General features: G+C 36.8%; 1 protein-coding gene across 2 annotated transcripts in view; it reads left to right on the forward strand.

Annotated features, from left to right (window-relative positions):
• OLFM3 (olfactomedin 3) overlaps nucleotides 1-11,967 on the forward strand; it is a 56,201-nt gene extending 44,234 nt beyond the window's left edge. For both annotated transcript variants that reach the window (XM_014483121.2, XM_005910234.3), the window contains 2 exons: nucleotides 10,059-10,165; nucleotides 11,290-11,967. In XM_014483121.2, coding sequence (XP_014338607.1) covers nucleotides 10,059-10,165; nucleotides 11,290-11,967 — 785 coding nt within the window. The remainder of the gene's footprint in view (nucleotides 1-10,058; nucleotides 10,166-11,289) is intronic.
• Nucleotides 11,968-14,596: the final 2,629 nt, after the last annotated feature.

Genomic DNA, 14,596 nt, shown 5'->3' on the forward strand with positions numbered 1-14,596 from the left:
TTTGTTGGCAAAGTAATGTCTCTGCTTTTTAATATGCTGTTTAGGTTGGTCTGAAAAGCAGAGACATTACTTTGCCAACAAAGGTCCATCTAGTCAAAGCTATGGTTTTTCCAGTGGTCATGTATGGACGTGAGATTTGGACTGTGAAGAAAGCTGAGCGCCGAAGAACTGATGCTTTTGAACTGTGGTGTTGGAGAAGACTTTTGAGAGTCCCTTGGACTGCAAGGAGATCCAACCAGTCCATTCTGAAGATCAGCCCTGGGATTTCTTTGGAAGGAATGATGCTAAAGCTGAAACTCCAGTACTTTGGCCACCTCATGTGAAGAGTTTACTCATTGGAAAAGACTCTGATGCTGGGAGGGATTGGGGGCAGGAGAAGAAGGGGATGACAGAGGATGAGATGACTGGATGGCATCACTGACTTGATGGACATGAGTCTGAGTGAACTCCACGAGATGGTGATGGACAGGGAGGCCTGGCATGCTGCAATTCATGAGTCAGACGCGACTGAGATACTGAACTGAACTGAATTTTTCTTCCAAGGAATAAGTGTCTTTTAATTCCATGGATGCTGTCACCATCTGCAGTGATTTTTGAGCCCCCCAAAATAAAGTCTGTCACTGTTTCCCCATCTATTTGCCATGGAGTGATGGGACCAGATGCCATGATCTTAGTTTTATGAATGTTGAGTTTTAAGCCAACTTTTTCACTCTCTTCTTTCACTTTCAAGAGGCTCTTTAGTTCTTCTTCACTTTCTGCAATAAGTATGGGGTCATCTGCATATCTGAGGTTATTGATCTTTCTCCCAGCAAGGCAGTCTTGATTCCAGCTTGTGATTCATCCAGCCCAGCATTTCACATGATGTACTCTGCATATAAGTCAAATAAGCAGGGTGACAATATACAGCCTTGACGTATGCTTTTCCCAATTTGGAACCAGTCTGTTGTTTCATGTCTAGTTCTAACTGTTGCTTCTTGACTTTCATACAGATTTCTCAGGAGGCAGTAAGGAGCTCTGGTATTCCCATCTCTTGAAGAATTTTCCATAGCTTTTTGTGATCCACATAGTCAAAGGCTTTGGCATCTGGAACTCTCTTGCTTTGTCAACGATCCAACGGATGTTGGCAATTTGATCTCTGGTTCCTCTGCTTTTTCTAAATCCAGCTTGAAATTCTGGAAGTTCATGGTTTACATACTGCTGAAGTCTGGCTTGGAGAATTTTGAGCATTACTTTGCTAGCCTGTGAGAGGAGTGCAATTGTGTGGTTGTTTGAGCATTCTTTATCATTGCCTTTCTTTGGGACTGGGATGAAAATACATTTTCCAGTCCTGTGGCCACTGCTGAATTTTCCAGATTTGCTGGCATACAAGTGCAGCACTTTCACAGCATCATCTTTTAGGATTTGGAATAGCTCAACTGGAATTCCATCACCTCCACTAGCTTTGTTCAACAAAACAAAAGTGAATTCTTCACTTCAAGTGTACTTTTTACATTAATATTACAACAACTGGTTTACTGAAAGGCTGTCACTTTGGGATTAAAACTTATGGTGGGCTGAGATCAAATTCCGAATGGTACTGGAAAGACAAAGACAATGGTACCAGAAAGATATACAGAGAAAAATCAAAGTACACAAAACACAAAGTTCTTAAGGATTTATAGGATCTTCCCTGGCCAGATTAAATACAAAACATTTTTATTTGAAACCAGAGGTAACACAGATTCACAGGCATATTTTGAAAATGCTTTTCATCTAACTTATAAACCTATTCACTGAAATCTCCCAGAGTTAAATGTTTGTAAATTTATATTGATTTACTAGATAATAGACATAAGTTACTTTCACACAGATAAGACCACTACCCTTATCAAGTGTTGTTAGACATAATAACTCCATGTTGTTAGACAAATATAACTCCATTGAACTTATCCTTTCAAGACTCTCACCTTCATTTTTTACAGAAAACAAAACATGGGAGATTAGTTGAATTTGCTTGTTTCTATGTTTGACCATTCATGGGTATGTTCTGAAGAAGAGTACAGTTAAATGTGGCTTAAAATGAGATAAATTTCTAGTATCTAAGAAGGCTGTGTTAATGAAAGAAGTGTTATTATATAGTTCAGTACCCAGGGCTGAATTTCTATAAATTTTATTTATCATCAACAGATATTTAGGGCACTCAATGCTACATATTTTTTTTTTCTCCAAATAGTTTTGGTCTGAAATAAACTCTACTTAACTTTCCTTGCCAGTGGAATTCAAAAAAGGAAAAGAAGAGGAACAGAAAGGGTAGCATGTAAACAATCATATTTTGAGAAGCTAGAACCTATGAACCTATTTTGTCTTCCTGTTCACCTTATGCCCTCAGTATCTAGCACAGTCCTGGTACATAGTAAATTCTCAGTAAATGGTTGCTTAAAAATACTTATTTCACATTTAAATCATAACTATTTATTTCACCCTCTATCATACGTCAGAGGAAAATCCTACTGCTGCAAGAGGAAAGCAAAGTCATTTTTAGTTGAGGTTTAGAAGCTTTTAACCTCTGGTGTAATTTCTTTCTTAATTTCCTGGTCTAAACAATATAAGGCTTAGCAGTATCTCTTTGCCATATAGATACAATACTGGGGTAGAGCCAAACACTTCAGAAGCCAAGATACCCCAAACCACCAAAGTGTTATGTTTCTAGAAATGTTGATTCATAAGATTCATAGTGAGAATCTTAGTCCCAAAAAGCATTAAGCCCAGAAAACAACTTAACATCTAAAGTATGTGTATGACTGAAGGAAATATGAGCTTTGCATCTTCTTGCTTTGTCCAAGCTATATTTCAGTCTTCAGACACTGGAGGCCCCCTACGGCAACCAGGTCAATTTTGCTGAGAAGACAGGTTAAAAACCCCAGTTTGGGGTGTAACTTTATGGTCTGTCCATCTAAAATGTTATATTAAACTTTGTAACTACAAAATCTCTATTCACTTTCAGTATCAAAACAGTCTGACATCATCATAATTTATTATTGATTGTGTTACCATTTGGTTATTTCCTCTGGGTATAAAGTTTTGTGGGGGTGAACATTATCCTACTTTATGTTTCATATGTGGTACATTATATTGATCTATCTCCAGAACTAATTTAAAATGGCATCTGAGATTCTTTGTATCTACTTTTTTAATGATCATGTAATGTTATTTACCTTTGAAAGATATTTTTTAAGACCTTTTAATCTAATTATTCCTTCTATAGAGAAAGATATTCAATAGCCGCATATTATTCCAAGGTCATAATCACTTACTATTCTGAAACAAAAAACAATTCTACTAGAATCACATGATCAGTACCTTTTAGTACAGCTCCTGCAAATGTAGTAACCAATGTTATCACTTACTAGCTTATCTTAACACCTATATGAAGTGACTGATGAATGTTAAAATTCATAATATGGATTCTACCTTTTTAAGATAAAAAAACTGAAGAGAGAGAGATTGCATTATTAATTGTACAACAGAGCAAGAAGTTTAGAGAACACAATTTCACTCTAGTGCTTACAGTACTGAAATCAAATTAAAATGCAGAGGATTCACAGCTTCCAATTCTGGAGACTATTTGCATCTTCAATTTCCAACTACCTCCTAGACCTGCAAGGAAGCATGGCAAATAAAAATCTGGGAATGATTTTTCAATAGGCAGTATATAAATGTGACTTTTGCTTTTTTAATGTCCACTTTTAAGTTTTTGCAACTATATTAACTTTTTAAATTATAATTCAATATTGTACGTGTATGTCTAGAATGAAAAGCAACAGTCACCTCCTCTGTACCCACTGGCACTAACAAGTTAGAGGAAGAATTTCAAAATGGCAACCACCAGCATTGGCCTCAGCAAGGTGGCCTGAGATTGCAAAATTGCTCCCACGGGTGTCTCAGTCCACAGGTAGTATTCCAATTGCTTTACCCATCTCCAGAAGATGCTTAAAGATCAGGAAGTGGATCCTCTTCACCTATGGTCCATGAACTTTTTAATCTGGTGCTTTGTTTTTCTCTTGTCAAGAGGCCCACCTCTGCCTCTTCTCCCACCTCAATGCTGTCCCCTTTGTTGTGGAGGCTCTGTTGATTCAGCTTTCAGATCCCTTTCCAAGGGAGTAATACTCCATTGGAACTATTCCATATGTAGTTGCAGACTTGCTGTATCCATGGAAGAAGGTGAGTTCAGGATCTTCCTGCACTGACATTTTGAGTGCTCTTAGATGCTGAGTCCCTTACTTTTCTTCAAAGCGGAGCAGCTCCATCCTCAGCTCTTATCTGCTTTGCATAGACATGATTGCATCTCATTTAATCCTACACCTTTAATTAATTACCATTCTCCATCACTTTCTGCCTTCTAGAAATCTGTTAAAAATTTCTTCTCCTCTCAAGGCTTTGGTACCATTCTCTTTGCTTTGACCCCCACCCCCACATTTTACTTCTTTACCATCATTTTGATGAGATCTTGCAAAATAAAGGCAATAAAAGCACTATCATCCATGTCAGTTACTTTTCATATTTCACCTACATTTGATATTTATATTTTGTTCAATGAAATAATTTATTGTTCACACCTAAGGAGGAAGCCACATATTTTACTTGTGGTGTTTTCTTAGTAAAAGGGATGTCTTTTTATCTCAACGTACGTATACTTTAAATTTTCATGCACTTTTGTCATCTGTGCATTTACAAATATTTATGTAAGCCACCATTAAAGAGTATATAGCTTTCACTTATTGAGTGCATTCAGAGAATACATTCAACTTATACTCTTTCAGGATACATTTGGGGCTTACCACATGGTGCCATGGTAAAGAATCTGCCTGCAATGCAGGAGACCTGGGTTCATTCCCTTGGTCAGGAAGATCCCCTGGAGTAGGAGATGACAACCCACTCCAGTATTCTTGACAGGAAAATGTCATGGACATAGGAGCCTGGCCGGCTATGGCCCATGGGGTTGCAAAGAGTTAGACACGAATAAGCACAACACAACCCAGGATATATTTACCTTTTTCTAGTTCAAACTGATACATTTTACTCACATACTGTTCATGAGTTTATACCAACTTGAGCTAATAGGTTTAACCAACGATCTTGCTATTCAATATAGATAATGCCACTTGACTTCTGATTGGCTCAGTTTATCCAGTCTTGGGAAATTATAAAGTAACTCATTTATATAAAATGTACAAAGATGCTATCACAGCTAGTTTTCTAAAAAAAATAAGAGAGAGAAGAAATATTTTCAGCTTCAGTTCAGTTCAGTTCAGTCACTCAGTCATGTCCGACTTTTGCAATCCCATGAATCACAGCACGCCAGGCCTCCCTGTCCATCGCCAACTCCCGGAGTTCACTCAGACTCACGTCCATCAAGTCAGTGATGCCATCCAGCCATCTCATCCTCTGTCGTCCCCTTCTCTTCCTGCCCCCAATCCCTCCGAGCATCAGAGTTTTTTGCAGTGAGTCAACTCTTCACATGAGGTGGCCAAAGTACTGGAGTTTCAGCTTTAACATCATTCCTTCCAAAGATATCCCAGGGCAGATCTCCTTTAGAATGGACTGGTTGGACCTCCTTGCAGTCCAAGGGACTCTTAAGAATCTTCTCCAACACCACAGTTCAAAAGCATCAATTCTTCGGCGCTCAGCTTTCTTTATAGTCCAACTCTCACATCCATACATGACCACAGGAAAAACCATAGCCTTGACTAGACAGATCTTTGTTGGCAAAGTAATTTCTCTGCTTTTCAATATGCAATCTAGGTTGGTCATAACTTTCCTTCCAAGGAATAAGCGTCTTTTAATTTCATGGCTGCCATCACCATCTGTAGTGATTTTGGAGCCCAAAAAAATAAAGTCTGACACTGTTTCCACTGTTTCCCCATCTATTTGTCATGAAGTGATGGGACCAGATGCCATGATCTTCGTTTTCTGAATGTTAAGCTTTAAGCCAACTTTTTCACTCTCTTCTTTCACTTTCATCAAGAGGCTTTTTAGTTCCTCTTCACTTTCTGCCATAAGGGTGGTGTCATCTGCATATCTGAGGTTATTGATATTTCTCCTGGCAATCTTGATTCCAGCCTGTGCTTCTTCCAGCCCAGCGTTTCTCACGATGTACTCTGCATATAAGTTAAATAAACAGGGTGACAATATACAGCCTTGACGTACTCCTTTTCCTATTTGGAACCAGTCTGTTGTTCCATGTCCACTTCTAACTGTTGCTTCCTGACCTGCATACAAGTTTCTCAAGAGGCAGGTCAGGTGGTCTGGTATTCCCATCTCTTTCAGAATTTTCCACAGTTTATTGTGATCCACACAGTCAAAGACTTTGGCGTAGTCAATAAAGCAGAAATAGATGTTTTTCTGGAATTCTCTTGCTTTTTCGATGATCCAGCAGATGTTGGCAATTTGGTCTGTGGTTCCTCTGCCTTTTCTAAAACCATCTTGAACATCTGGAAGTTCATAGTTCACATACTGCTGAAGCCTGGCTTGAAGAATTTTGAGCATTACTTGACTAGAGTGTGAGATGAGTGCAATTGTGTGGTAGTTTGAGCATTCTTTGGCATTGCCTTTCTTTGGGATTGAAATGAAAACTGACCTTTTCCAGTCCTGTGGCCACTGCTGAGTTTTCCAAATGTGCTGGCATATTGAGTGCAGCACTTTCACAGCATCATCTTTCAGGATTTGAAATAGCTCCACTAGAATTCCATCACCTCCACTAGCTTTGTCTGTAGTGATGCTTTCTAAGGCCCACTTGACTTCACATTCCAGGATGTCTGGCTCTAGGTCAGTGATGACACCATCATGATTATCTTGGTTATGAAGATCTTTTGTGTACAGTTCTTCTGTGTATTCCTGCCACCTCTTCTTAATATCTTCTGCTTCTGTTAGGTCCATACCATTTCTGTCCTTTATCGAGCCCATCTTTGCATGAAATGTTCCCTTGGTATCTCTAATTTTCTTGAAGAGATCTCTAGGCTTTCCCATTCTGTTGTTTTCCTCTATTTCTTTGCATTGATCACTGAAGAAGGCTTTCTTATCTCTTCTTGCTGTTCTTTAGAACTCTGCATTCAGATGCTTATATCTTTCCTTTTCTCCTTTGCTTTTCACTTCTCTTCTTTTCACAGCTATTTGTAAGGCCTCCCCAGACAGCCATTTAGCTTTTTTGCATTTCTTTTCCGTGGGGATGGTCTTGATCCCTGTCTCTTGTACAATGTCATGAACCTCTGTCCATAGTTCATCAGGCACTCTATCTATCAGATCTAGGCCCTTAAATCTATTTCTCACTTCCACTGTATAATCATAAGGGATTTGATTTAGGTCATACCTGAATGGTCTAGTGGTTTTCCCTACTTTATCCAATTTAAGTCTGAATTTGGCAATAAGGAGTTCATGGTCTGAGCCACAGTCAGCTCCTGGTCTTGTTTTTTGACTGTATAGAGCTTCTCCATCTTTGGCTGCTAAGAATATAATCAATCTGATTTCGGTGTTGACCATCTGGTGATGTCTATGTGTAGAGTCTTCTCTTGTGTTGTTGGAAGAGGGTGTTTGCTATGACCAGTGCATTTTCCTGGCAAAACTCTATCAGTCTTTGCCCTGCTTCATTCCGTATTCCAAGGCCAAATTTGCCTGTTACTCCAGGTGTTTCTTGACTTCCTACTTTTGCACTCCAGTCCCCTATAATGAAAAGGACATCTTTTTTGGGTGTTAGTTCTAAAAGGTCTTTAGGTCTTCATAGAACCGTTCAACTTCAGCTTCTTCAGTGTTACTGGTTGGGGCATAGACTTGGATTACTGTGATATTGAATGGTTTGCCTTGGAGATGAACAGAGATCATTCTGTCATTTTTGAGATTGTATCCAAGTACTGCATTTCAGACTTTTGTTGACCACGATGGCTACCTCATTTCTTCTAAGGGATTCCTGCCCACAGTAGTAGACATAATGGTCATCTGAGTTAAATTCACCCATTCCAGTCCATTTTAGTTTGCTGATTCCTAGAATGTCGACGTTCACTCTTGCCATTTCCTGTTTGACTACTTCCAACTTGCCTTGATTCATGGACCTGACATTCCAGGTTCCTATGCAGTATTGCTCTTTACAGCATCTGACCTTGCTTCTATCACCAGTCACATCCACAACTGGGTATTGTTTTTGCTTTGGCTCCATCCCTTCATTCTTTCTGGAGTTATTTCTCCACTGATCTCCAGTAGCATATTGGACACCTACTCACCTGGGGAATTCCTCTTTCAATAGCCTATCATTTTGCCTTTTCATACTGTTCATGGGGTTCTCAAGGCAAGAATACTGAAGTGGTTTGCCATTGCCTTCTCCAGTGGACCACATTCTGTCAGACCTCTCCACCATATCCCACCCATCTTGGGTTGCCTCACGGGCATGGCTTAGTTTCATTGAGTTAGACAAGGCTGTGGTCCTAGTGTGATTAGATTGACTAGTTTTCTGTGAGTATGGTTTCAGTGTGTCTACCTTGATGCCCTCTTGCAACACCTACCGTCTTACTTGGGTTTCTCTTACCTTGGTCGTGGGGTATCTCTTCATGGCTGCTCCAGCAAAGCGCAGCCGCTGCTCCTTACCTTGGATGAGAGGTATCTCCTCACCGCCCCCCTCCTGACCTTGAACGTGGAATAGCTCCTCTGGGCCCTCCTGCGCCTGCGCAGCCACTGCTCCTTGGGTGTGGGGTTGCTCGCCTGGGCCGCTGTCCCTGGCCTCGGGCGGTGGGTAGCTCCTCTTGGCTGCTCCTGCGCTTAGACTTTATAAAAAGCTGGAGATTACTTACTGTGTAGTTATCAATAAAGTAATAGAACAAAATATAATGTTAGCATTTATCATCTTTCTAGCTGCATGCTTAGTATTCTGCCAGTTATAAATTATTCTTATGATTAACATACATAGAGAAAAATTAGCCAGGATAAGCCCAAAGCTACAATTAGTTTTGCCCTTTATTTGTTTTGGGGATCTGTTCTTTTCTTTCCAAACACACAGGAACCAACAGCTACTAAGGAGAATTTTATCAATTCTAAGGACAGGCAGAGGTGGATAAGCAGCATGGGCCATTTAGAACAATTTTTTAAGTGGAAAAAAAAGAACAGAAAGGAAAAAGTGGTATAAATGAATAGGAAATATTTTTTGTTTAGACCAAAGTCAACATTGATAGACACTCAGAATGTGTATGATAAATTACTTTTAAATTTTGCTGTTAAAAAAAAAATTCACAAAATGCCTGGGTTCCTTTTTCATTTAGACTTTGGCACTTATGATGTCTAAGCTCTTCCTAAGATTTTATTCATAACTAGAGTGATAAAAACTATAATTTTTCAGCAGTCATTATTTTGTATCATTTATTATATCAATTTATACTCTGTATCTTTCATGGCATGGGACTACAGGGTCTGAGGGCTTGAGTTTTGAGGGATTTTTTTTTTTTTTTCCCCTTCTACTAAAGCTTAGGGCTGCTCTACCAGACCTAAAGGCATTTTACCCTTTAAAACTTTACCTCATTCAGGCAGACTGTGATTACAGTGTTATTATTATATTCTATAAAAATAACTTTCACAGGAGCTGCTCATTTACCAGTAGAAACTGAAAATCAGCTTATAGAATTCTTTCTGGCTTATAAAAGTAGTCCAAAGTCTCAAAGCATGAAGAGAGAGGGTGAGGTGAGGAGAAGCTGAGCTGAAGATCAGGTAAACAGGTCCATGGATAGTTTAACTTTTCTGACTACTTAGAAACAGCAGCTGAATTGGTAAAATGACTTTCTTCATTTATTTCTGTCCAGATTATAGAAATAATTTCTCATTTTAAAACTCCACACTTTGGATTTACAGCACTGAAAAAGCCACTACTTATGATTCAAATTATAGTTAAATCTTAGCACCCAACATGAATGATCATTTATTTAGAATAAATGATATTAATTCTCTTTGTTTTGTTTTAGGATTCGTTTCTTTGCTGTTGGTGTAAATATGTGTGTTGGAATCATTGGCCATTTTCACCCAACATGTTTATATTACTCTATTTTCAGCCTGTGGCAAACTGATGAAAATCACAGGCCCAATTACAGTCAAGACATCTGGAACCCGATTTGGTGCTTGGATGACAGATCCTTTAGCATCTGAGAAAAATAACAGAGTATGTTGCTTCCTCAAATACCTTTGCTTAGAATTATGTTTTATTAAATTTTATGTCTACTAGATTATTCACTTGTTTTCAAGGACATCAATTTCTACTTGAAAAGTACTATACTTACTGTTTGCAAATATTTTCAGTTTGATAATATTAACATATCTACAGATATATGTCAAACTTACTTTAGTAAAATGTTCTATCCTATAATTTATCAGTATAGTGAGCCTAATTTTTATTGGTTTTAAACCTGTTTTATGCTTTTAAAGAGCTAATTATAAGTGGACAAAATTCTCCCTATACTCCTATAATTTGCTCCTTAGTGTAAAAAAAAAAAAAAAAAACACTAAATAAGTAAAAATCTCAAGAGTTAACCAATTCACTAAACAAGCCACATATTCCTAGAATCTAGGGGTAATTTTAAAGAAAACATTGCTGAAACTTTACGGGTATTTGGCAATATCCATATTAAGAAAATCAATATATTAGAAACATACTGTGGTTCTATTAATGTTCTATTACTGAACTCAGTATACATTAGGATTCTCAAGAGTTATATCCAAACAAATTATATCCAATTAAGTTTAGTAGCTTAATTAGTAAAATTATTTCATTAAAAGGTGCTTGTACCTATAGGATGATCCAATGAACAATTATTACTAGAAGGTTCTGTGGTGTCCATAAAGGGAAAATAAGTTGAATGTACAAAAGTAGACCATACATTTTTCAGAGCAAGGGGTGGAATAAATAAATTTTCCAAATGTGATGATTTTTGCAATTATCACTAATCAAGTTGATCAGGTAAATGAACAAAGTGATGTGTTTTGCATTGATATATGGTTCACTCAGTGATAAGCACCAAATGATCAAAAATTTTAAAAACAATAAAAAAAGAAAGGACAAAAAAACAAATCGATTTCAAGGCAGTACATTGTTCCTTTCCATATAGGCCATGCCCCTGTTTTTTGTCAAAGTCTGCAGTACTATCACACTGCAGCAGGTAAGTAGAAAGAGAACATTCCAGAGCCTGAGAATAACAATAGTAATATGTCCTGATTCTTAGTGTCTTTATTTTGGAATTCTCAAAAACGTATATAATTTAATTATTCCATTTTCCCCCTTTTTTCCAGGTTTGGTACATGGACAGTTATACCAACAATAAAATTGTCCGTGAGTACAAATCAATTGCTGACTTTGTCAGTGGGGCTGAATCAAGAACATACAACCTCCCTTTCAAATGGGCAGGAACTAATCATGTTGTCTACAATGGCTCACTCTATTTTAACAAGTATCAGAGTAACATCATCATCAAATACAGCTTTGATTTGGGGAGAGTGCTTGCCCAACGAAGCCTGGAATATGCTGGTTTTCACAACGTTTATCCTTACACATGGGGTGGGTTCTCTGACATCGACTTAATGGCTGATGAAATCGGGCTGTGGGCTGTGTATGCAACTAACCAGAATGCAGGCAATATTGTCATCAGCCAACTTAACCAAGATACACTGGAGGTGATGAAGAGCTGGAACACTGGCTATCCCAAGAGAAGTGCAGGGGAATCCTTCATGATCTGTGGGACACTGTATGTCACCAACTCCCACTTAACTGGAGCCAAGGTGTATTATTCCTATTCCACCAAAACCTCCACATATGAGTACACGGACATTCCCTTTCATAACCAATACTTTCACATATCCATGCTTGACTACAATGCAAGAGATAGAGCTCTGTATGCCTGGAACAATGGTCACCAGGTCCTGTTCAATGTCACCCTTTTCCACATCATTAAGACTGAGGATGACACATAAGCAAATGTAATTTGTTGTCATCAATCTAAACAGTGTCATTTGTGATCAACTCTATAGGACCCCTTCTGTTTTCTCTTTATTATAACTTTCATCATTTCTCCAAAGCGTTATTTTATTATAAAGTTGGTGTTTCAAAAAACATCTGAACTTGTATAAATTAACCTGTTGGAAACACATCTTAACTTCTTAATTTACAAGGCCTATCATGTCCTTGTCATGAAAAGCACTAAAAGAGCTTAAGTGGCTAAAGTCATACTTTTACAAAAGATTAATGATCTGCCTTATATTAGAGTCAGAAATTAATGGTGGCTTAAATGCATGAATGTCTTTTTTTTTTTTTTTAATCTGTCATTTTTTACTGTGTTTTGCTCCACATCAGAAAATATTTTGGTAGGAATTAGGGGAAAAAACACTTTCCCCTCATTTATTTCTAAAACAGATTTAAAGATCTTATTTATATGAGAAAATAATATTAATCATTTTGCTGTTATACGATTCTCTGATGCGGTGCTGTACAGTCATTTTTAAATCTCTTGCTAACACTTTATTGGCAATACGTATTTCTACCATTGTAACCACCATTGTGCAATTGTATCTCTTCACTTCTGTGAAAGTAAGTAATATTTTTTTATAAAATACACTGAAGTTTAATCTCAGTAATCATTATGGGTCACTTTTCGAGAGTGGTCAAGAAAGAAGTATCTTCTCAACCTACTCCTTTACATAAGCATTATAAACTAAAAAGAAAATCAAGCCAGATCTCTTACATAGATTCTTTATTTTACCCCAAGTTTATTGGATCACTGACATGGAATCCTAAAACTGATTCAGTAAGGATGAGCTACTCTGTTCACTCCACTGGGAGCAACCCATATAGTTGCTTGCAAAGATGCAGCATGGTCACAACTGGACTGGACTCTACTCATTTATTACACATTCAAATTTTGTTCTTATATAATTAAGTATATCAATGTTTTAACTTAAATTTTACATACAACTGGCAATAATTAACTCCTTATATCAGGATTCTAAAAATACATGAAGCACATATGAAAACTCTTAAGATTAAATTTTTGTAATGTCATCTAGACTTATAAATTCTGAAGAGCTGTTGGCAAGATTTGTACAAAAGAAAATTGTGGGAAAACTTGGGAGTTGCCCAAGTGGTTTAAATGTTTAAATAATCAATTCAGAACACAAGATGAGAAGACAACCCCTTGTTACCCTGATTCATTGTGTGCAGAAGTGGTGTAATAAAAAAAACAGAGCTTTAATAATATCTTATGTTAATCACACCAAAAACATATAATCAATATATATGAAACATGTCATGGTTTTTGGATGTACTTTCTTCATACTTAAGGCAGTTTTATGGAAACCAGTGTGGGTTGGTTTTACAATTTAAAAAGTATATTCTATAATAAACAATATATAACTTAAATTGTTGTAAATGTTTAGTTTCACATATACATAATATCATCATTTCCTTTGTAAAGTAAAGATATAATAAATCAGATAAGGCATTGTATAAAGAAATAATTCTTAAAGAGTAATTCACTTCAAATGTCACAAGTAAAATATCATTCTCAAATATCTTACCATCAACATTTTAGGATGAAAAACTCAATCTTGAAATTGTTAAAATTTAACAATTTTTTTTAACCTACAAAAAGATATTAGCATGATTTAATGACCATTCTGTGTTCTTTTGCAATGCTGTCTTCTCTTTGAAACACTTACATATGTTCTCCTCTGCTTTTGAGAGTTAGAAAATTTAGGGGACTCACTTGTCATTGTACACACACTACAAAAATATTAAGCCAATATTTTGTACATCAAGAGTTTGTATGAAGAAAGTCAATTTCAGAAATGAATGAATTTTTAGTAGATGGCCTCTAGTGGATATCTGGGTCTCCATTACTTTCAAGGAAATAATGTAATATGATACAATGTAAATTCAAAACCTGGATGTTCACAGCTTTTTTGTGAGATGTACGGCTTGTAAAGCACTTTATTGTTTTCTATGGAAGAGTTCATCACCATATCCAATTATAGTGTATGTGCTGCTAGAGCAAGCACAGATTTTACTACTGTCACTGCAATGGGGGTAATATAGGTTTAAAAGTGTGATTTGCATTAAACACTTAGTTTAAAAGTGTTTTCTTAATAAATTATCAGTTTGTGCCTGAAATAAATAAGAACTTATTCTAATCACTGTTTTTTTTTTTTTTAATGTCCAACAAATGAATTTTATGAGGGAAACATTGACTGTTTTAAAATCATACTTGTTATTCAATCAGTAAAGAAATCCAAGCTCAGAAAGTTTTAATTCTAAGTGAACTGTTTAACTGGTATTTTTCTGAATTAACCAGATCATTAACAAACTTCTATGTCATTTAAATAATAATATGATCATGGTCTGACTGTGTTTGTGTGACGTTTGTTTTTGTGGAGCTTGAATCATAATACTTACTACTTGCACATGCACTTATATCTATGCATTCAGAAAATGCCGGTGTGTCAGAGCATTACCAAAATGTAGAGATAAAAAGAAAGAAAATAGTGAGTTTCCATATGCAACATTTCATATAGTGATAAGTTTGTGATAATATTTATCATGAACTCAAAA

Source organism: Bos mutus, chromosome 3 (genome assembly GCF_027580195.1).
Source record: "Bos mutus isolate GX-2022 chromosome 3, NWIPB_WYAK_1.1, whole genome shotgun sequence".
NCBI lineage: Eukaryota > Metazoa > Chordata > Mammalia > Artiodactyla > Bovidae > Bos > Bos mutus.